The following is a 24454-nucleotide window of genomic DNA, read 5'->3' as shown; positions in this document are numbered from 1 at the left end:
GTACCTATGAGTCTCTACTAGTGTACAGGTCGTTAGTACTGCAATGCTTAAATCAGGATTCGGTAGAAGTCGAGTGATTCCTGTCACTCGCGAGATATAGGTCCTTGTTACTTATGAAAGGGTTGCTAGAGAATGAATCATTGGGAAAGAAAGGAAAAATGGAGACCGGGCAGAGATGAATTTGGTTATGGGTATGGAAGGTATGGAAAGTGAGTCTCCGCCTGTGTCGATTGAGGACCGTACCGTTGTTGGCACTACTGATCGAGGATTGAATAGTACTAACCACATGCCGGAAGTAGGAGGTAGTCGAAACCGGTAAGTTGTGTACCGCTTTACAACGATATTTTGAATCCCTACCAGCTACGCTGGGCGTGGGAGTTGGCGGGTGTTGGATGGATGCCACCTTCGGGTTCTCTGGGAGTTCACCGTGAGGGGTCCAACACCTGGGTTTTAGCAGGCGCGATTCAGATGTCGTGGTAACGATGGAAACAGTTGATGCGTGTGGCCCGACGGGGCTTATATGTGTCGTGTTGGTTAGGTCTACCTTGCAAGGTTAAATCGAATCGATTCGCCGTGACTCACGGATATGAGAACCTTGATCTCTCTGTCACATCGTAGTAAATGATGGAATTGGAAATGGAAAGTTGAGAATATGAGATATGGCTGTGGTATTCAGAAAAGATAATGTGATCAACCATGCGTGCTCTAGATGTACAGGCAAATCTAGTCGGTATTTGTATAATAAACTTAAGCTAAAATACTGAAAGTAAGGATCCACTATTAGTAGCTTTTCAGCAAAACAACTCCAGAGCCAAACAGCTTTGCATGTCTAGGAGTCGGCTAAGTATATACCATAGTCGGGTAAGACTTACTGAGTATTAGTATACTCAGGGTTGTTGTTGTAACCCCTTTGAGCAGGTTGTGTCTCCGCTGACTTCGAAGAGGTCTATGCGTCCTGGATTGGACAACCACTTCCTCCTGGGTGGACTGTCGAGTGGGTCCCGTCTTCTCCGTGAAGGTCGGGCAGATCGGCATCACATCGGTGGGCAGGATGTGGAGTTCACCTTGTATCGTCGTTTGCTTCTGCCGTATTGTATTTGAAACCCCATTTTAAACTTCCGCTGTACTTTTAAAAACACCGTATTTGATATATCGAACTTATCTGTAAAACTCAGTGTTGTAAATTAATTTGGTTTTGTTGTATGCTTGTATCACCTGTGCTCGTCTTTGTACGGGTCTACTAGTGCAATTGTGATCCTGGAGTACATTAGTTTAATCGGAATTTACCTGACAGCCAGTCAGATTACACCGTTTTAAGTGCACAATAACTTGATTAAGTATTAAGATGATGGTTAGTGCACTTAAGCCGGTTTAATTTAGACGGTGCTGCTACAGTACCTGTGTTGGAGATGGTGGTGGTGGTGGATAGGAATAAACTCCTTGATATCCTCCTGGTGGCGGCATAGGGTGATACGAAGAAGGCCCCGCTCCAGTGAACTGTTGTGATCCTGAGTGTAAATAGTCATGTATGAGCCTTCAACCATAAAGCATAAGCAAATAAAATTATGCACCACATATTTAACTAAAGTCCCTGCAGCTGGTGTCATAGAGGTAAACTGGGTTCCTTGAAACAGAGCCCCTTGCGAGGCACCTGACCCTCCATAGGGCTGAGGACCGGGGTACCTGTACCCTGTGTGGAGTCGTACTTAAATATTGCCTACAAACATACGGATCAGTAAATATCACACCATACCTTCGTACTGTTGGTGGTATGGGGGAGGCTGCGGCACTGAGGCACCACAAGGAACCGGCGTGGACGCTTGCGACGATCCGTAGAAATCCTCGTACTCCGTCCGCGTACCAAAGGCCTAAAGAATGCCTCGGGCTCTATCACGTTGAGTGGTCCAAGCCTCGAGTTGCGCCGGCATGCTCATCGTAGAATTGGGCACCCCGTTAGGACAGCATTGCTATCATTCTACCGTGATGCCTTGCAGAGTCCACGATATGTGCATGCAAGAACCGCTGAACCCCAACTATATAAGGGTATGGCATCCTCATCTGCATCGGCGATCTCCTGTGCGTAGGACACAAGCACCCTATCCACAAAGTGGCCATGTGAGTTGTTGAACATAATGTACCCAAACAACCACAACAGGTATGCCTCGAGTGATCTAGTCACGCTGTAGTCATCAGCATCGGCTGCCAACAGGTCTGGCTGCAATAAAGTACAAACATTGAGAATAAGAAACATATGAGGTATTTCAAAGCTATAAAATGCATCAACACATCATTTTGTAGGAAGTTGTACCTGGAACTGTAGGAGCCATGACTTCGAAGGGCCTTTCGACTGTGGGTGCTCATTGAAGTCTTCAGGATCAATCGTGGTGGCAACACCTGCAAAATATTGCACAAGGTCCTCCAGCCACGTAGAAGGTACCACGCGGGGCCCGACAGCGTCCCGGATGATAGGAAGGCCAAGCAGCATCGCAACGTCCTGCAGGGTCAGTGCCATCTCCCCACAATGGAGATGGAACGTGTGTGTCTCAGGTCTCCATCTATCAACGAGAGCTGAAAGTAGAGACCTGTCTAGCTTCATCAAGGCACTCTCAGTAAGACGAGCCATAGTAAGAAGACATGCCTCGCTCAGCCTGCATCGTATAGTGCACAAACGTTAGTACATTATATAACGAAATGTATAACGGACGAAAACAGAAAATAAACGATATATCACCTGGGCAGCCATCGTGGGTCTACAGGAATCAACTCTGCAAGTGGACGTGGACGCAGCACGTTGAGTTGTTGGTGCTGAACCACAGCAAGAAAGGACAGGTGACCCGAGTCTATTGTTGGGTCCAGCAACGCAGGAGTAACCCCGGCATACCTACCATGTAAGATCAAAAACAATGCAATACAATCACACACATCTAAATTAAATAGTACCATCGTACAACACTATATGTCCATACATAACGAAATTATATTGTTACATGCTACCATCTGGTTCAACTACACACATACATAATAAAATTATATTGTTACATGCTACCATCTGGTTCAAATACATATCCATACATAACCGAACCTAAATCTTTAATCTAACACTAATCACTACTAACATTAATTAAATAATTGCTAATGTGCCACTAATCACTCCTAATAATAATTAAACTGATTGCTAATCTAATGTGTCAATAAAAATAATTATAACATAATCTATTTATAAAGTGTAGAAAATTTTGGTTACCTGCAATCGCCGGCTTGAAAATCCAACAGGGCTTCACCGCTTTGCCTCTCCCTCACCTCTCCTCTCCCTCCCTCCCTCTCTTTTTTTTCTGGATTTTTAGTGAGGCAAATGAGGGGTGGGGGGCAGCCAACCCCTTATATAGGGGGGCGGGAGGCGGCCGCCCAGCTGTCGGGCGACCGGTCCTCCAGGGGCTTTTCTGCAGCCCCTGCCGCCCCGCAGCAGGGCGGCCAGGTCCCGGCCGCCCGGCAGCGGGGCGGCCGGGGTATATTTCTGTAAATTTTGAAAACAAAAATATATTTTTGTAAAAAACGAAAATAAAAAATAAAAAAACGCCGTGCTCTGTTGCTGCTGGTTGGCCTTGTGGTTGTCCTTTGGGCTCGGCAATTTTTCGGGAACTATTTCAGCATTTTATTTTATAAATAATAAAAGAATGCTGATCAGGTGTCACCTACTGCTAACTTGCAAAAGACGTGTCATTGTTTTTTTTTTGCGAGGATGGATGGAAATGTCATTGTCAGAAGAGAAGAAACAGCGGTTTTGGGAGCTACTTGCATCGCATGCAAAGAATGAACAGCAAAAATCCGCGCGCGTGAAATCCTTTGAAGAATGAAGACACGTTGGGGGACCCGGCCAAGGAGGGGAAAAAAAGGTCAGAGCTCGGTAACTTTTCTCGAGTTCCGTGCCTGGCCACTGCGCGGGTCCTGCGATCATATGTTACGTTGCTCCTTGCTTCACAACGGGATGGGCGGATGGCTCGTCGGGCACTGAATTCCTCTGGATACTGGATTGCTCTAGTAGTAGCTAGCTAGCAGGGCCTCCCTCTTACCAAAGGTCACCTTGCGTATAATATAATCATATAGACCAAAATATAGTTCACTTATTAAGAGCTAAACTCAATGTTTGTAAATGACCATGTGTATGTAACCAAAGGAATACGCATTTGTAGCAAAGGCAATGGGGCCCTTAATCATATGAATACAAGAAAGCCAAGGCTGATGAGTGAAAGGCAAAGTGAAAGGTGGTAAAGGGCACCAGCGTCCACTCGCTCTCCATCTCGATCGGTGGACAGCAGCAGCAGCAGCAGCCAGGCAACGCTGCACAACCAACATGCATGCTTCAACATCATTTCCTTTCTTCACCGACAGACGGCCTTCTACCCGACTCCACTCTATAGCTACTCTGCTGCTGCAATATAATACTACTCCTACTTTGTTTTACTTGCTTCATGGATTTCTTGCCACCTACTACATTGTTATTCTATCTACTCTACGTTTTCATAACTAATCCTAAAGCGTTTTGGAGAATTTAAACAGTTTCTTCAAATTAAAGCTGTTATAATATTTATGAAATTAAAGCTGTTCATTCCAAATTGGATAACCATGGAAGAAAGCTGACCCATTTGTAGTGTTGTGAGGCGTACAAGTAGTTCACTATGTATGGTTCATTTGTGCATCGCACCCTCTAAAAACAAGTAGGTTATTTTTCTTTGGATTACTCATCAATCGCATATAGCCATGGATATTTGGATAAGTGTATGAGCAATATAATTCTGCAAGGTACGAGCAATAAGTATCGTGGCTACATGAGCACGGCCGCACAAGATCAAGTAGCTCCAATGCAATCAAGCACACACAAGCTGACACTGGAGCAGGCCTTGTTCCCTAGTCACCCAACTATTGCTCCGGCGAGTCACTTTTCTCTGTTCCTCCTCAGCTAATCTCTCAATCCCCCCACATCAAGAGCAAGACACGAGAATACTCTGTCATAACCTTGCTGCTTTCTTTCTTTGAGAATTTGTTAATGCCACGCGCCGACGACCAGCCGTCATTCTTTCCCCTCGTCCTTTTCTCCTCCATTGCTCTCGCACCTCATCCCTAGGGAGGGAGGAGGCGTCTGGCGGCGGATCAAGGAGGACGACCAAGTAGAGGAGCAATGGGGATGGGCAGCGACAGCGCTGCGTTTCCCTTCTCCACCACCACCACGTCCCCGCGCTTCTGCAACCCCATCAGCCATAGGAGGTGAGGATTCCCATCTCTTGTTCTTTTTTCCCCACTTCCTTTTCCAGAGTTCAATCGGCTTTGCATACTTGGTTGGAGGGACAGATTGCAATGCCTTCGTATGTAGTCTTAGATCACCTCACCAGTTGTGGAGCCGGCTTGTCCCCTTTGACAATTTTTTTGCTGTGGCTGCTCAAGTTTGCATTCCACCGATTTCGACGACGCCCTAGCGCCACGGGCTGTTCCTTTGAACACGCCGCATTCGGCGGAACGGAAGTACGAAGAGGAGGCAAAATAAATGCTATCTCCAGGTTTCACTTTCACAACCAATTGAAAGTTGAACCAGTTGCAGGTTTTGGAAGGAAGCACCAAACTGCTACTCTGAAAATGCATTTGCTCCACCACTGCTCGGTCAAAAAAAAAAAAAATCCCCCCTCTGAAGATCATCAGATGGCACTCTGTCTTAATCAAAACATTAGATACTTTTTCTGCTTCCTAGAACGTCAAGAATTGTCTAGGTTCATGTCTGTAGGACATCCCTTCTTACACCACCTGAGCAGTTTCTAAAAAAATTCATCAACAAAGTTTTGGTAAAGCAGAGTTTTGGAACAGGCAGTGTCGATTGGAATTATTTGTTTCCATTAGTTGATTCCGCAGCATCTCATGTTCCGGAGAGTGTGTGGCAAAGGGGAAATGAACATTGTACTAGATGTTTATGCATTGCCATTTGAAATACTAATCTTGATGTTTAAAACTTTTCGAACATGCCCGTTCTGCAGGATATTTTCAGATGTTGCAGAGGATTTAACGGTATCAGTGGATGGACAGTCCTTTCTCCTGCACAAGGTTCCATTTCAATAGCTTTACTTATTTTTATTTTCTGTTTCCTTCTCAATACAACATTTGTCTTGTCTTTCTTTCTTTTGAATTTAGTACTTTAAAGTGTCAGCCTGTTTAGATTATTGTTACAATTGTTCAGTTGGGTGGTTGTATTTCTGTTCCCTAGCAATTGAATCCCAAATTTAATTCCGTATTGCACGGGTTCAATAAATTGAAAAAAAATGTGCAGTTTGAAATGAACATTGGTTATCAATGAGACATCAAATGGGATTTTTTCTTGCAATTTTGTTAGTGACATGGACAGAGTTCTTTTGTAGTGCCGTTAGTGGTTGAAGTATCAGCTTTTCTCGAATAGCTGAAAAGTAAACAATCAACGAATACATCAGGGGATTGACCCTTATCTATATTTCTTTTCAGTTATGATGCAGATGCTTATTGAGCTACTGGAAAACTATGAAAATTTTGTTGATTCATCTCTCTACATATTCCATGCAGACTACATAAACTGAAGCAAAGTTTTATGCTTCCTGGAATAAATTTCATCATACTTATCTGCCCTGCACTTGTTTTGCAGTTTCCTTTAGTATCTCGGTGTGGTCGAGTACGAAAAATGGTAGTGGACTCAAAGGATCCAGATCTCTTAAAGCTGGAGCTTGTAAATGTACCAGGGGGAGCTTTTGCATTCGAACTTGCTGCTAAGTTTTGTTATGGTAGCAATTTTGAGATAACCACGGCAAATGTGGCCCATCTCCGATGCGTTGCAGAGTACTTGGAAATGACAGAGGACTATCAAGAGGAGAACCTCATTTTCAGGACAGAGACATACTTAAACGAGATTGTGCTCAAGAACCTTGATAAATCCCTGGAAGTTCTTTGTAAATGTGATGGATTGGACCCATCAGTGGAGGAAGTCGGTCTTGTAGACAGGTGTGTTGATGCAATTGCGATGAATGCAAGCAAGGAACAGCTAGTTTCGGGCTTGGCGCACTTGGAATGTCATGTGGGATCTGGAAAGTTGCATATGCACTCCCAGGATTGGTGGGTTGAAGACCTTTCTGCACTGAGAATCGACCACTATCGGCGTGTGATTTCTGCAATGAGGAAAACTGGGGTGAGGCCAGAGAGTATTGGCACTTCTATTACGCACTATGCCCAAACATCTCTAAAAGGTGTTGAAAGACGCCATGTATGGGACTCAGGTCCCTTTGTGGGAGACGATCAGAGAATGGTTGTTGAAACACTCATCAATCTGTTGGCGACTGAAAATATTACGACGGTTACTTTGTCCTTCTTGTTTGGCATGCTAAGGATGGCAATTGAAGTTGATGCAAGTCTAGATTGTAGAATCGAAGTCGAGAAAAGGATTGGTCTACAGCTTGAGATGGCATCACTAGATGATCTTCTGATCCCCTCCACTCAAACAAGTGACTCAATGTTTGACGTTGACACTGTCCATCGCATATTGGTAAACTTCTTGCAAAGGATTGATGAAGATGATTCAGGAGAGTTGTCACCTTGTGGATATGATTCTGAAGGACTAAAATCTCCAAGCCACAGTTCGGTCCTGAAGGTTGGAAGGCTGATGGATGGTTATCTAGCAGAGATAGCACCAGATCCATATCTGAAACTGCAGAAGTTCATGGCGCTTATTGAACTATTGCCAGATTATGCACGCATTGTTGACGACGGACTCTACCGTGCCATTGACATATACTTGAAGGTAATGTGCACTAGATTTGGCTGTTTCAGAAAATGCAGAGGTTTAATATACATATATTTGATTCAGTGGCAACGAATTCCATATTGTTAGTAGACAGGTTTCCCATCTAAGTACTCCAATACTACCATGTTCGTATAGACAAAATTATTCACTCTTGATGAAAATGTATGTGTGCAATCAAATAGAATAAACTCTAGCTGATTAAAACTTGCTGAATGCCTGAATCAATCTTGAAGTCTGAAGATAAACTGCATTAGAAAAAAAGCTAGTATCATAGATGAAAAAGAAAAATGTGTTTTTTATATGACCAAAGTGAATATATTTAGCTGATCATCACTGGGCATTGCTCTCTCTGTGCCTGATTTAAAAAAAATGTGGCCGGCCAATCTTTAATTCTTTATGTCTGACCAGATGTATCCTGTGTTTATTATTCATGATCAGGCACACCCATCCCTGACAGAATCAGAATGCAAGAAGCTGTGCAAGCTGATCGACTGCCAGAAGCTGTCACCGGACGCGTCGAGCCACGCGGCGCAGAATGACCGCCTCCCGATCCAGATGGTGGTGCGCGTGCTCTACTTCGAGCAGCTGCGGCTGAAGTCCTCCTTCTCGGGCGGCGGCTCCGGCGGGCTGTCGCAGCGGTTCATGTGCAGCAGCGGCGTGCCGAGCTCGTGCGTGTCCCCGCAGCGCGACAACTACGCGTCGCTGCGGCGGGAGAACCGGGAGCTGAAGCTGGAGATCTCACGGATGCGGGTGCGGCTGACGGAGCTGGAGCGGGAGCAGGGGCTCATGAAGCAGCAGGGGATGCGCGGCGGGGAGGGGCGGGCCGGGGAGCACGGGCGGGCGTTCCTGGCGTCTCTGTCGAGGGGGTTCGGGCGGATAAGCATGTTTGGCGGGCCGGAGAAGAGGAGGAAGAAGAGCTCGCAGGGGTCGGAGGGGAAGAACCGGAGGCGGCACAAGGCGTCTGAAGCTTATTGGAATCAACACTGATACTCCGGATAACAGTGGCGGGCTGGGGAGGATGCATGCCTGCGCGTTCAGTTCATCACTCATAGGATAGGATGGAGGAGCAGATGAAGATAGCTGTGCTTGCCACAAGCTTTGCTTAATTGCTTGTGAGCGAGATTTTAGCGGGAATGCAGGATCATGAATATGTAGACACCAACAACCGTACCTGTACGCATCTTCATACCTGACTGTACGTAATACTACTAGTAGTCTAGTATATGAGAGTAGAGTATGCTTATTTTTGGTGAGGCTCCCTTTGCCCGAATGCAGGATTGCAAACTTTGCCTCTCATTTTTCAGTTTTGCTCGGCACTCAGGGAATGGATTTGCTTTAAATAAGGGCTCACGGAGACGAAAGCGAGAACTAAGACACGTCTCATGGTAACAATGATGGCATCAGAGGACGAGAGTGGTTAGACTTGAGTGAAGTGAAATCCAGGAGAACCATAAAAGGCAGGTGTTGTGAGGGTCAGAGTGAAAGTCAGTAACGGTCTGTTTTCTACCAACAAGATAGAACTATTAGTGACCAAAATATCTGATCGGTGCTCATCCTTTTCATGAACATTCCTCGGCCAATCAGATGTGGAAACGTTTTTTCATTCAATTCATAAGTTACTTGCAGTAGAGAGTATAAAACATTTCTGCTCAATTGTACTCAGCTCACCACCAACGTGCTTCCCCTCATATTGTAACCACAAGGAAATAGATCAGTTCGCAGCTTAAATTATTGGAATCACCTCAAGGATCAAGAGGTCCAGACCGTATATTTTATCACCATGAGTGCAGGGTATCTTCACAAACAAGCAGCAAAATGCATAGACTTAAGTTCTGTCAGTTAATTTTGTAAACTGATTCTGCTGTAAAGCTTAAAGATAATTTTACCTGGAGATAAACACTTTACTGCACCAACACAACAGCATTTCTCTAGAGAAAAACAAATGGGACAACAGAACATTATAAGCAAATTAGAGCATGAGACATGAATAATTACTTCAACCAATTAACATATCCCATTATGATGTATCAGCATTGTTGAGAATTTGATTCATTGAACACAACACTCATTTATTGACATCCATAACAAAATGATACTTTTTAGGCAGGGACATCATTTGGTGATGATATTCCTCACTCGAGAAAACTGATATTAGCAAGGAAGTAGTGGATGCCTCAAGCGAGAAGTTCATCTCATCAATTTTGGAGAGGTAAGCACCAACCCTGATTATCTCACCTCTGTGCAACAGCCTCCTAACTAGAGCATTGAGCATACATGAGTCTGGAGTGCATCCACTCTTTTCCATTGCTAGAAACAGATTGTCAGACTCTTGGAGCAACCCTTCTTTAATGAGATTTTGTATCATTAAGTCATAGGTCACAACATTTGGGACTAAACCATGGGCAGAGACAACAGTGAACATATCCATAGCATCTTTCTTTCTTTCACTTTTGAGCAAAGCATCAATCATAATGTTGTAACGAACATGGCACCATTTATGCCATTTCGAGTGATTTTGGTGATCGAATGACAATGCAATCAATGGGACTAATGCTTTTATTAAGTGAACATTTCTAGATCCCAGAGATGAAGTAAAAAGACCATACAAAGCAAAACACGGAGAAAGAACTCAAAGAAATGCTGAATTGGATGAGTTCTACTGAAATCAGTAGCACCGGAAGAACCGATGCCTATAGAATCGGTGCATCCGATGGTTGTCGGAAGATCCGACACCTTGTCATTGGTGCAAGTCTGAGTGCCTCTGGAGATCAAGTGAAGAAACAAGTGAAACACCGGTTGAACCGACGGTCTAAGAAGGGACATCGATGCAATCGATGTATTGTGTTCCAGAGACGATGCAAGTTGCGCAGGAGCCAAGCCTTCAGCACCGGTTGACCCGGTGGTGCGTCGGAGCAATGACGTCAGCAGAAGAGATAAGTCCAACGACTAGTCCAGTTGCTGTTGTGACCGGTTTAACCGACGCCCGTAGCATCGGTTCATCCGATGGTCTCTGGAGTCGCTGCAACTGTGTCAGCAAGCCAACGGCTACTTCAGTTGCTGTGAGTGACCGGAAGTTCCGACGCCTCTTCACCGGAAGTTCCGATGCCTACGTAGAATTCTGTCAACGGCTACAAACGGCTAGTTCGACTTGGAGGCCTATATATATATGTGCTCCCCTGGCCATTTGAAGTTTGCTGGAGTTGCTGGACATCCCACTCACACCCACTCACACCTCCAAGCCATCCAAGAGCATAAAGATCAAATTCTTAGTCCTTAGCACAAGCTTTGTGAGTGTTAGTGCTAGGTTAGATCTTGAGTGAGTGATCAAGCAAGGTTTAGATCCTTGTGCTGTGGTTCTAGAGTGAACCATCCTTGTATCTTGGTGCGCCGGCCATCCTTGGAGCTTTGGTGGCTCGCCGGCAAGTCAACGACCCTCCGGTTTGGTGTGGAGCAGCGTCGACGACATTGTGCAGGGGACGGAGACCCCTCCTTCGTGGGCAATCTCCCTTAGTGAAGATCGGGATCAAGGTGACCGTGATTGTGTTCACGGAAGAGACTTGATTGCCGGGAAGCGATACTCTTCGTGAGTGCTTCAACAAAGGGGCGCCTTTGTGGCAATCCGAACCACGGGATAAATCCTCGTGTCGAGAGTTCGCTTCCTCTCATCCCTCTCATTAAGCTTCCGCATTTCATATTGCAACTTGTGTGCCTTTACTTTCTTAGTGTAGTATCTTGCTAGGATTGGCTATAGGTTGCAAAACTCTTTTGGGATGAGGGTTTCACACTAAGGTGAACCGTAGTTGCACATCTAGATAGCTTGAATTAGTTTAAGTTTTGTGCAAACTAGTTGGAGCCATATGTTTAGGTTTTAATAGTGACTAATTCACCCCCTCCCCCTCTTAGGCTAGAGCACCCGATCGCTTTCAAATGTTGAAGGTAATAATGTGAAGTTGAAAACCCTTAGAACATAGACTCTGAAATATTTTAAGTGCCTCATCAACACATCTATTTTTGCCAAGACCATTCAGAATTATGTTGTACGTGAGAAGGTTGAGTTGCATTCCAGTTTTGACCATATTGATATAGAATTCTTTTGCTTCAGAAAACATTCCAGACTGAAATAAACCCTGAAGTACCATGTTATAAGTGACAATTCCAGGCCTAACTTCACTGCTTAACATTTCTCTGAATAGTCTAACTGCATCATCTATCCTGCCAGCTCTACAATAGCCATGAAGCAAAGTATTATAAAAAAAGGCATTTGGTTTCAAGCCAACTCGGACCATATCATCAAGTAACTTCATTGCTTCCTTCATCCTACCAGCTAAGCAATAGCCATCTAGTAACGTAGTATATGAGATAACGTTAGGCCTCACACCTACACGTACCATCAAGTCAAAGAGACTCTGAGCTTCTGTGACATGTCCTCCGTTGCAAAGGTTACGCATTAATGTGGTGAAAAATGTGGCGTTGGGATGGATCCCTTGATTCAACATTTCAGAAAATAATTCCTCGGCCTTCTCCCATTTATCAACAGTGCACAACCCATAAACTAGTGAGGTAAAAACAACAATACCAGGAGTCACCCCTTCATAGATCATCTGATTGAATTTAAGCATCACCTCATCCACTCTTCCCAACTTGCAAAGTGCATCTATTAATGTTCCATAGCTGACTGCATCAGGACTCGACCCTCGTTGCCTCATTTGGACAAATATATGCATTGCCTCATCTATCATACCACCATTGGTATATGCCCAGAGAACTATGTTGAAGGTACAATGGTTAGGTGAAATATCATTTGCTGCCATCAAATCCAAGAGACCATGCATATCAGAAAGAGATCCTTTGGTAGCATACCCATTGAGCAGAGTATTATATGTACTTACATTAGGTTTTGTTTCCTTGTCAATCATAGAATCAAAAAACTTTCTAGCCTCTGTGCATCTTCCACTCTTGCAAAGATAGTCAAGCAACAAATTACAAGTGACAACATCTGACTGATGACCATGTGCGGACATTTCTTTGAGCACCCGAACCACCTCTTTCTCTTGTCCTGAAGAGCAATATCCATGGATCAGACAATTATATGTTTGAATATCTGGCTTGACACCTTTATGAATCATCTGTTGAAGGACACCCTCAGCCCTATCAACTGCCTGTGCTTTGCACAGGCCATCAATGACCGTGTTGTAGGTCACAACTGTCGGCAAAATCCCGCGATCATCCATTTCACAAAATAGGTTGTAAGCTCTGTCCACTTGGCCGCCTCTAAAGAAGCCATTGATGACGGTGGTGTATGACACAACATTAATTTGGTGGGCAGCTACCACGTCCATCATCTTCCATCATGTGGAGCAGGTCAAGTGCCTCCTCAACTCTCTTTTCGTCTCATAATAAAGCCTTTAGAACTTGGGTGTATGAAAATACATCAGGCGTGCAACCAAACTCAGGCATTCGTCGGAGCAATAACCCTCTTGCTGTCACAGAGACCTTTGATAAGCTGACTGATGACTATGTCATCCACCCTAAAACCCGTCTTAATGACGAGACCAAAGGCGGCGAAGCTGAGATGAAGGCAGCCCATGGTAGAGAAGGTGTAGATGATGATGCTGTAGGTGTGCAGGTCGGGAGCTACAGCTACCTTGTTTGGGGAGGCACGGACCATCCGGATCTGGTTGAAGAGGGAGACGAGGAGCGCAGAGCCCCTTCCCTGAGCGCGAGAGACGACCGTGAGGATATGGTTCAAGGCGCTAATCGAGGCAGGCCTGGCGACCTGGAGCAATTTGTGGAAGCGGCCGGTGATGACACGCTCCAGTTCCAAGCATCGGTCGCGCACGTGGCGGCGGGACATGCCGACGGCATGCCGGCCCTTCATCTGCCTCGCCTCTAGGTCGGCTCGATCGGAGGAGCGCGTGCTGCGGCGTGGAGTGGAGTGGAGTGGGCAAGGGATGGAATTGGAATGGTTGGCTGGTTGTTGGGGCGGTGGCCGTACGAACAGAGGCGGCGAGGCGAGGAGGAGGAACGCATGCAGAAAGAGATGGGAGTTGTTGGGCAGGGAGGGCAGGGTCAGCTCGATCGTCTATGACCGGGCCGGGTCAATTGCATGCATGCGTTTGCTTGCTAAGTTGCTAATAATAAGAAAAGGTGCAGCAAACAAAACTAGCACTGTAATATTCTTATCCTAGTCTTTGTGCAAATCATTCACACGTGTTATCTATATATCTTATATAAACAGAACCCACTACCTGTCATTTATTGTATTTCTCTTGACATGCAACCCGTCCACGTCATCTTCGTGTCATCTCCATGTCATCGGATCCGGTAAGCGCACCAACGCTCAGTGCACCGAATCACCATGTCATCGGATCCGGTAAGCGCACCAGCGGTCAGTGCACCGAATCAGTAAGCCGCGGGTTCCTCGCCCCGCACCCGCGTCGCCCCTCCTCGCATACCAGCTCGATGACTGCGACGCCGCCCCTCGCATCCCGCGCCGGCCCTCGCGCCTCCGTGGATCTCGTGCGCACCGTCGCACCTGGGTTGCCCGGTGCAGAGCAGCGCGCCCACCCCTTCGGCAACACCCGCACCTGCGCGGTGAGCCTCCTGGATCCCGCCCCACACCCAGCAGCCTGGATGCCCCCTCCACCCCGACGCTTGGCCTGGAGCCGACCATCTGGATGCTCGAGCTGGCTGCCTGGATGATCCCCCTCGACGCTTGGCCTAGATTGAATCGACCAGACGAAGCGTTTGTTCTATAATCCAATATATCCACCATCTCACACAAGACCATTCATCTACCAGGAGCCCAAGAGTTTGTTCATGCAAAATTATGATTCATTTATTTCCCCAACAGATTTTACTACTCTATTTCTCTTCCCAGCGCATCTGGATCCTTCCTATTCCCCTGCATTTTTTCCTGCTACCGGCAGTTGTAGCAATATGTCTCCTCCGTCTGCTGTGTGTTGAGGTAAGAGATGATGATTCTTCTTTTGTTTTGATTCCCTTTATTTTTTCACCTCTCCGCCAACACCTAGGCCGCTGGCACCGTCACCGGGCGTCGCGGGCCGATGGCACTGTCGCAGCCGACCACTTCCACCGCCTACTCGCCGCCAATGCCCCCGCCGCCGGCACCGTCGTCGAGCGTCGGGGCCGACCGCTTGCACCACTTGCTCAGGCTACCTCCTACGCCGACCCTTCAGTTGCTCGCCCTCCTCCTACCCCACCCCCACCGGCATCCAGCGCCTGGCGGATGGCACCCTCGCCCCTACCGGCATCCAGCGCCTGCCGGACGGCGGACGGCACCCACGCAATTACTATTGCGATTCTTCTATTCTTCCTCCGTTCTGTCGATATTCTCTTCTTCCTCTGTGCTGCCGCCGCGACTCCCAGCTTGCTGCTCCCACGAGTGTTCTACTATTGGCTGCTGTGCTGGCTTGATCTTCATTTCCGCCTACAGATCCCCCTCCGTTTCGTCAGCCTCTAGCAGGGACATATTCCTTCCCTTATTCCTTTTTGTTCAGTCTCTTTGAATCCTGCCTTCTCGATACATTATATTGCTAATGTTCTTCTTTATTTGCTTTGATGCTTCTTAAATGTTTGCTGAAATGTTTAGCTAGCATATCCAACATTTTCCTATTTGGTTTAGGTTATTACTGATGTATAAACCATTCTATTCTAATTTAGTTTACTCTTCCATTCTAGATCTCATTTTGGGACAGGTGCACTACCTCTTCCTGATCGTGGATACGCAAGCCTCAGGTTGGTAATCGTTCATTTACAATGCAGTCATTCCTCTGATTAAATATTGTGCTTAGTCTTATGTTGCTACTTTCCTTTATTTTAATCAAAAAAATTTCTACCTGAGTCTTATGCATTCCCAAATACTAAAAAACATATGCAATCAGGTTAGTACTACTTCGTGTACACTGCAGTGACACCTTTGATGAAATTGAAATATTATACTTAGTGTTATTCTGCTACTTTGCTTTTTTTTAAAAAAAATTCCTACCTCAGTCTTATTCATTCCCAAATAAAAAAAACCATGTGAAATCAGTTCATAATGGACGAAGGACCAAGTACTTCAAGAGAGTCAAGACGTCCAGTTACCCGTGGCCGTCCACGCCGCCGTGCATCACAAATTTTGGTTCCGCAACCTGACATTGCATCTGCTCATCAAAATCGCCTTAAACGACGAATGCTTATGTATGCTAAGAGAACAGGAGGTCTGTCTAGATATTTTCTACTTAACCCTTTTTTGCTTCATCGTACAATCCAATCTGCTCCTTAGCATTATGCAAATAAATATCTTCTATAAAATTGCCTACAGATTCCTTGATGTCAACATCAAACACTACAAGTTTGGACACCTTTCGGACACCTCCTTCACCGATATTAACATCAGCCTCACACACCCAGCACCGTATTATTGGTACCATCACAGCCTCCCATTCATCAGAGTCTATTCCAACAACTTCAAATCAAATATTTAACCACAAAAGTAAGAATTCTCATTACAGACTCAATTAGGTGACCTACTACACCTCAACATCTTATTCTTCTAACCTCCATATTTTCCTAGGAACAATCTTCAGTGCTTTAAATCTTGGAGGTCCCCATTGTTCCTGTCAACATTGTGGTGCTTTGTTTTGGTATGAAGAGCGTCTTCGGCGTGATAGGAACACACCAAACCCAAAATATAATTTATGTTGTAAAGATGGCCGCATCCTTCTTCCACCATACCAGCCTCCCCCACAACCCCTCCTAGATTTGTTAACGCAACATGGAAACCCTCTTACAAGACACTTCTTTGACCATATCCGACAGTACAACACCATGTTTGCAATGACATCAATGGGAGCTAAAGTAATTGAATCCATAAATGATGGTCGTGCTCCATATGTTTTCAAGATAAGTGGTCAGGTCTGCCATCGAGTGGGTTCTTTAATGCCATCTGAAGGCCATCGACCAGAATATGCTCAGCTGTACATATTTGATACAGAGCATGAGGTCTCCAATCGAATAAATGTTGCTTCATCTTCTTCTCGCGCTCCATTTCACGCCAATCAGAATATCGTTGCTTCTCTCATAGAAATGTTAGACATGCACAATCCAATTGTCAAGCTATTTAGAACAGCAAGGGAAAGATTATTAGGTGATTCATCTGATCAGTACCACATTAGGCTATTTGGTAAAGCGGACGCACATGGAGATATCTATAGTGCTCCAGTCGCATCTGAAGTTGTTGGTCTGATAGTTGGTGATATTGGCCAAACTGATGTTGGTAGGGATATCATCATAGAGGATCGCTCTTCAAGGTTGCAACGAATAAATGAACAACATTGCAAGTTCATGGCCATGCAATATCCAATATTATTTCCATATGGAGAGGATGGTTACCATGAATCGCTTATGTATCGTCAAATAGGAAGGTCTCTCTCTCTCAAGCGTTCAAAGGCAACTATGGCTGAGTACTTTGCTTATAGGCTACATGATAGGCCATCAGATTTCAACACTCCATTAAGGTGTGGAAGATTAACCCAAGCATATGAAGTGGATGCTTACTGCTCAGTTGAGGGAGAAAGAATTGATCACTATCGAACCCCAAGTTTCCAACGAAAATATAGATCAGCACCATACAACAGTTTAGCAAACTCTGTTTCAAGTGGTATTAGATCTGCTTCCTCCGTTGGCCAAAGAATTATTCTACCAGCCTCATTTACTGGAAGCCCTCGCTATTTATATCAAAAATACCAAGATTGCATAGGGATTTGCAGAAAGCATGGTTGCCCAGATTTGTTCATCACATTTACTTCTAATCCTACTTGGCCCGAAATTATGGAGGCTCTACCTCCAGGCCTCCAACCTTCTGACCGACCAGATATTATCGATCGAGTTTTCAAAATGAAACTTAATATTCTAATGGATGATATAAAGAAGAGAAAATTCTTTGGCCCCATCAATGCAGGTAAAAATTTCCCTACCCATGCTTTGTTCACATTACTTAATTTTCCTATCTCTAAAAACAAGATATCTATGTGCAGTTGTTTACACAATTGAATTCCAGAAACGTGGCCTTCCCCATGTGCATATTATTATATGGTTAGCAAAAGAAGGGCCCTTTGATGCTGCAATGATAGATAACTTCATCTCTGCCCAACTGCCAGATCCTACAACCGACCCAATTGGATATGCTGCTGTTTCTTCCCACATGGTCCATGGTCCTTGCGGTGCTCTAAACACCTCTTCCCCATGCATGTCTGAAGGAAAATGCTCCAAATTCTACCCCAAACAGTTTTGTGAGAAGACAACCATCCTTGAAAATGGTTTTGTCCAGTATGCCCGCCCTAACAATGGTTTAGTTGTCACCAAAAACAATGTTGATATTGACAACACATTTATTGTTCCTCACAATGTTGACCTGGTAGTTAAGTATCAAGCTCACATAAATGTAGAGAGAGTTAACCATGATGGTATGCACAAGTACCTTTTCAAGTATGTAACAAAAGGATTTGATTGTGCTAGAGTTGGATTTCATGGCAATTCTTCAACCCAAGGCTCATCCAATGACACTGTTAATGAAATACAGAATTATCTAGAGTGTCGTTATGTGACACCACATGATGCTGCTTGGCGATTGCTTCAATATGACATCCATCATACAGATCCATCAGTAGAGAGGCTCCCTGTCCACCTGCCTTTTGAAAATAGTGTTGTCTTTACAGAAGAAGATGATCTTGAAGAAGTCATTGAAAATCCAAACAATTTGATTACTAAACTCACTGCATGGTTTGAAGTCAACAATCAATTCCCAGCAGCAAGAGAACGCACATACATTGAATTTCCTGAGTACTTCACATGGCATTCAAATGGAAAATTTTGGGATACACAAAAAGGATCCAACAAAATTGGTCGTATAGCACATGTCAATCCTGCAAAGGGTGAAACTTATTATTTGCGCATGTTACTCCACATAGTCAAAGGCGCAAAATCATTCTCTGAAATACAAACTATAGGAGGCCACCAGTACCCTACATTTCGTGCAACATGTGAGGCTTTAGGTCTTCTTGGAGATGATCAAGAGTGGTCCCATGCTCTCACTGATGCTGCACAGTGGGCCACAGCTAAACAATTGCGACAACTTTTTGTCACTTTGTTGCTATTTTGTGAAGTAACAAATCCTTCAAAACTTTTTGACGACCATGCATCACATATGAGTGAAGATATCTTATACCAGATCAATCGCAACTCTTCCCAAACAAATAATTTTGTTCTGGACTCCTTCGTTACTTCTTCCCTCCTATTTGAATTGGATAAGTTATTAAAAGATGCTGGATATTCTTTATCTCATTTTAACTTACCCATCCCTGAATATATTGGTACTGCATCCTCAGACAATAGACTTATATTAGATGAGCTTAGCTATGATATGCCTATCTTGGAAGCATCTGTAGCTGATGATATTCCAAAGCTAAATAACAATCAGAAGGATGTCTTTGATGCCATTACCAGTTCTGTTATGAATAATGAAGGCAGAACATTCTTTGTTTATGGATACGGAGGTACAGGAAAAACTTTCTTATGGACAACTTTGCTTAACTTTGTTAGGAGCAAAGGATAATTGGCTCTAGCTGTTGCATCATCAGGAATTGCATCCCTACTACTTCCAGGTGGTCGAACACCACACTCACGATTTAAATTTCCTTTGGACATACGTGAGAATTATATGTGCAGTATTAAGAAAAACACACATCTTGCTGAACTTATTCAGCAAACATCTCTAATTGTGTGGGATGAGGCACCAGTTAACCATAAGTATCTTTTTGATGCATTGGATCGCTCACTTAGGGATATACTTTCAGAGAACAGACCTAATGCACAAGATAAACAATTTGGTGGTATAACTGTTGCACTTGGTGGAGACTTCCGACAAACTCTTCTTGTTGTCCAGAATGCAACAAAACGCCAAATCTTAAGAGCTTGCATAGTTAATTCTTATTTATGGCGGCACTGCATAGTTCTACAGTTGACTCAAAATATGAGACTAACATCAACATTCCTTACACCCTCTGACAGAGAAGACCTTCGGCTGTTTTCTGAATGGCTTCTACGTGTTGGGAATGGTACAGAGCCTTTTATTCAGATCCAAAATGAACCCAGCAGTACTTACATACAAATACCACAATCGCTTCTTTTGCACCCAGATTATAGAAATCTTGATGGATTGATTTCTTTCGTTTACTCATCTGGATGTCAACCTACAGATATACCATCTTACTTCTGTGATCGTGCAATTTTAGCTCCTACAAATGAAGTTGTGACAGAAATAAAACAATAAAATGATTTCTCAGCTGACAACATATGAGATGTCATACTATAGCTCAGATTCAATAGACGACACCTCAACCAACCATTCTACTTTGGAGTCACTATACCCGACTGAATTCCTGAATACTATTACAATCAATGGCCTTCCAGAGCATGTCTTAAAATTGAAAATTGGTGTTCCTATAATGCTTCTACGCAATCTTGATCCCTCCAGAGGCCTTTGCAATGGGACCAGACTAATTGTCACTCAGCTTACAACTCGTGTCATTGAAGGTGAAATAATCACAGGAAAAGCCAGGGGTTCAAAAGCATACATTCCTCGCATTATTACTACATCAAATCAATCCAAATGGCCCTTCAAATTGAAACGTCGCCAATTCCCAATACGACTTTCATATGCTATGACCATCAACAAAAGCCAAGGACAAACACTAAACACAGTCGGTGTATATTTACCATCTCCTGTCTTCTCACATGGTCAATTATATGTTGCTTTTTCCCGAGTAACTTCACCTAAGGGTCTGCGAATAGTAATTGAAAACAGCCCTCCTTTATTTGAAGATTGCACTCATAACATAGTATATGGTGAAGTCTTCTCACAAATTTGACCAGTATCATAACCTATTGTTACAGGTATTTCTTCAGTTACATCCCAGTTGCTGCTTGCTATTTTTGTTATGTAATTTCATTATAAATTCCTCTAATTTATCTTCGCCCTTCTTTCAGACGATCCTTAGACATGAGCTCAATGACAAAGCTTGCAGACATTACTTCAGGGCAGCAAAACTGCAAGGTCTTAGCCCGCATTACAAGACTATGGGATTCTAAAAATATGAACTCTAGAGCTGCGGATCCCCTCATTAGCATTGATGGTGTCATCCTTGACGAAGATGTACATTCTCTATTGGCTTACTTTATTTTTTCCAGCTAATTTGCACATATTTATATGGATTAAGCATAATCAAACCTCCATTTCCTTTTGGATCCAGGGAAAAATGGCTCACATTAGTGTCCCCAAAAAACTTGAAAAACAGTTTCGACCTTCACTCACTCAAGGATCTGTCTATATGTTTACAAACCTCATTGCTGTTGATACAAAACAAAAGGCATATATATATCACCATCAGGACTACATGCTCCAGTTCCAACACACCTCGATGGTTAATCGTCTTCAAACACGAGGAGGAACCATCCCCAGATTTGCATTCAATCTATGCCCATTTGATCAACTTCCATCAAAAAACATCCGCTCAAAACCCCTCATAGGTATTTCATGCCCTTCTATCTTTACCTAGAATTGTTTGTACCGATATATCTTAACAAAGCTTCATTTTTTACAGATTTAATTGGAGTCATCAGTGATGTTGGTCCATATGACTTTGCTAGCCCTACATCAAATAAAAAACTGCGAAAAATCCAAATTTGTGACCTAGAGTATGCATCTTCACAAAGATATGATTTTCTAGCAACCTGACCACTATCCTTCTTATGAATATTTGTACTATGATAGGGAACAAACGCAACAATTGCTCCTCTGGTCTGAACATGGTGAATCATTTGATGGGGACAACATCATTCAACAATCCAAAAATGGAATTGTGGTGGCAATATTTGCAGGCTTAACTGTAGGAAACTTTTCAGGTTAGTAATTTAAATAATTCTTTCTCAAAACTAACCTTATGCATATATGCCCTCTATAATACCATCATACTTTATAGGACAAATAGAGGCATCATCCAGTTCTGCAACTCAAGTATTCATTGACTCGGACCTTCAGGAAATCGTCAAATTTCGTGAAAGGTATGTTTCTAGAAATGTTCATCTCCAATATTAGTGAAACAAAAAACTATAGCAAACAAATTAATACATACATACCAATGTTTTCTCAAGCTACCAATGGGAACCTCCAGCTTTACAACGACATTTACCTCAAATTCTACAAAAATCACCAATTGAAGCAGCTGGTCAAATATACAAGATTGAGCAGCTAACTGCACTGCAGCCTTCCTCTTTCCAGGTAACACTACATGTTCCTCATCACATAACGATTTCTGGAACTGCTACCTTACTTCTGTAGCAATGACTTTGAGCTAATTTTCGTACATTGAGTTGTTTACTGTTTAGTCAAACATAGTCTGCTCTTTCTTTACTATTCTGTCCTGACAATGAGTTTGTCCTAAACCAAATTATACTACTGCATATTCTCATTCCTTTCTCTTCCATGCAAATAACAGAGGGGTGCTATATATAGCTGCATCGCAAAGATAACAGCCATAGTACCGTCAATAAAATGGTACTACAAAGCCTGCCTATCTTGCAAAATAGGATACAACAGCATTTCAGAAACTCCAAGATGTGATTGTGCTACTTCACAGCCCATGCCTATGTAACTTCCTTATTTCTCAAATATGTTTTCAAAAATTTCCAAACCAACATATTAGTCACATTGCTAACACTGTATCAATACAACAGGTTCAAGCTTCCTCTTGCACTTACAGATGATACAGGAAGCATAGAAGCAATAGCTTTCTCTTCCATAGCTGAAGATTTAGTAGAGCGTAATGCATACCAAGCTTCTCAAAACATGAAGATACATGCAACAGACCATGCAGCGTCTTTACAAACAGCTGTTGGGAAAATAAGACTATTCCACATAGGAATGAGTACTGATATGTCATCAAACTTCTCCATTAAATATGTCATCCGGAAGAGTTTTCCAATCGACAAACCACCCTCAACATCACTTCTGTCACATAATGAGGTTAGCCAACTATTCTGAATGTATCATGTTATATTTATTACCATATCTTATGGAAAACATGTGTTTTCAGAATACACCTGCATCGCCTATATTACCTCTTCCAGCAACTAATGACACATCCAGCGTCACCAGTTTTTTTTTAAATAATTACAATTTAAAATTAACTACCTCATGTGTATTTCTAATATGTTCTAACTATTTCATTTTTTCCTTTCAACACAAAACCAAGTTCTGCTGCGAAGAGAACTATAGACTTTGATCATAGGTACACAGTTGTTCAAGCACTCCTACTTATTGCAATTTTTTAAAAAATTTCCATTTGCCTGGTATTGATATTACACCATTCAATTCAGCGAAACACATGCACCATCCACGCCAGATGATGCAAAACGTCAAAAAAATAATGTAAGTGCTAACATCCCTCACTCCCTCACTCATTTTTATCACACCCATTACTAACACCCTATTATCCTACACCAATGCAGATAACGATAGTGGAGAATCCATAACTTCACTTATCCAAGATAGTCAATACAAAGTCCAATCACTTCACAAAATGATGCAGACATTTCCATTTCCTCCTAGAATAAAATTAAAGCAACCTTATTACCTATTATGGTTCCTCTTTTTATGAGTTTCATCAACTTCAACTTATCCTTACATTGACTTCAATATTTAATCATATATCTTATATACATGTATATCTCCAATGCTATCCCGCAGCAACGCGCGGGGTATTCAACTAGTTACTATAGTACGTGCGTCCAGAGAGCAGTGCACAAATCGTTCGTTGTGCGCTCTTGGGCTTCATCAACTACTTGGCCCATGGGCCGGCCCTTTGTTTTCTTCTTTGCTGATTTATTTTGAAGCCCAAGGTCCAGACATCCACAGGGTATCTTTTTATCGAGAAAAAAGGGACAAAAAAAAAAGGAAAAGGGAACTCAACAAACCCCATCTCAAGTCATGAATATCTCTTCGAATCTTTTACTTTATTACCACCGCTCCTCCAATAATGAAAAAAGAAAGCTCTAGCCCAAGGTTAAAGCAAGCAATATTCGATCCTATATATAAGTCCATTATTGTGTTTCTTTTGTGCCTATATAATCAGTGTGTTTAAGCCGATAATTAATGAAACATTTACAAGTATCACGAGCGAGGTTGAAGTGAAATATGTTCATACAGGTTGTTGTTTTTCAGCCACCTCTGTTGTTGAGTGAAATTCAATTCAGTAATCAAAATATATCGTCTGATTTGTGTGCAGTGCAGGTCGATTGTCCTTTTTTCCTTTCCCCTAATCGAGATAGTTAGGAGAAAAGGGATACTTTGGAGAAAGGGGAAAGATTGATAGAAAAAAAAAAAGAGAACCTGAATCCTTTGAATCTCTTTGAATAATAACGTATCCAAAATCGTGAATATCTCTTTGAATCTTTTGCGCTGCTTCCAGCAAAAAGAAGAAAGCTCCTGCAGGTGATGGAAGCAATCAGTATCTGATCCTCCTACTACTAAATCTTTTGCGCTCATCGCATTGCACCCCCGAGATGCTGGTCCCGACGTGGCAAGCTCCC

At 43.3% G+C, this 24454-nt stretch overlaps 3 protein-coding genes, 1 long non-coding RNA gene and 1 pseudogene across 4 annotated transcripts; 4 read left to right on the top strand and 1 right to left on the bottom strand.

The window, feature by feature from the left end:
* Positions 1-4941: 4941 nt before the first annotated feature.
* On the top strand, positions 4942-9074 carry LOC120696558 (BTB/POZ domain-containing protein At3g08570-like). Its single transcript, XM_039979509.1, has 4 exons — positions 4942-5262; positions 6021-6087; positions 6656-7801; positions 8243-9074. The coding sequence occupies exons 1-4, from the start codon at positions 5177-5179 to the stop codon at positions 8789-8791; spliced, it is 1848 nt and encodes a 615-aa protein (XP_039835443.1). The 5' UTR covers positions 4942-5176; the 3' UTR covers positions 8792-9074.
* Positions 9075-9838: 764 nt separating this feature from the next.
* Positions 9839-13535, bottom strand: LOC120700505 (annotated as a pseudogene).
* A 1829-nt stretch (positions 13536-15364) lies between these two features.
* On the top strand, positions 15365-21258 carry LOC120696557. Its single transcript, XR_005684218.1, has 3 exons — positions 15365-15562; positions 20855-21020; positions 21118-21258. It is a non-coding gene; the product is annotated as an uncharacterized LOC120696557 (long non-coding RNA).
* LOC120700309 lies at positions 21259-22211 on the top strand. Its single transcript, XM_039984537.1, has 6 exons — positions 21259-21394; positions 21469-21562; positions 21639-21769; positions 21847-21928; positions 22019-22145; positions 22206-22211. The coding sequence occupies exons 1-6, from the start codon at positions 21262-21264 to the stop codon at positions 22209-22211; spliced, it is 573 nt and encodes a 190-aa protein (XP_039840471.1). The 5' UTR covers positions 21259-21261.
* Positions 22212-22365: 154 nt separating this feature from the next.
* On the top strand, positions 22366-23573 carry LOC120696556. The gene is made up of 6 exons (XM_039979508.1): positions 22366-22514; positions 22601-22889; positions 22960-23021; positions 23119-23154; positions 23243-23294; positions 23375-23573. The coding sequence occupies exons 1-6, from the start codon at positions 22507-22509 to the stop codon at positions 23396-23398; spliced, it is 471 nt and encodes a 156-aa protein (XP_039835442.1). The 5' UTR covers positions 22366-22506; the 3' UTR covers positions 23399-23573.
* Positions 23574-24454: the final 881 nt, after the last annotated feature.

Source organism: Panicum virgatum, chromosome 3K (genome assembly GCF_016808335.1).
Source record: "Panicum virgatum strain AP13 chromosome 3K, P.virgatum_v5, whole genome shotgun sequence".
Classification (NCBI taxonomy): Eukaryota; Viridiplantae; Streptophyta; class Magnoliopsida; order Poales; family Poaceae; genus Panicum; species Panicum virgatum.
The sequence above is the reverse complement of the archived record's forward strand: the minus strand, read 5'-3'. Positions and strand labels throughout refer to the sequence as shown.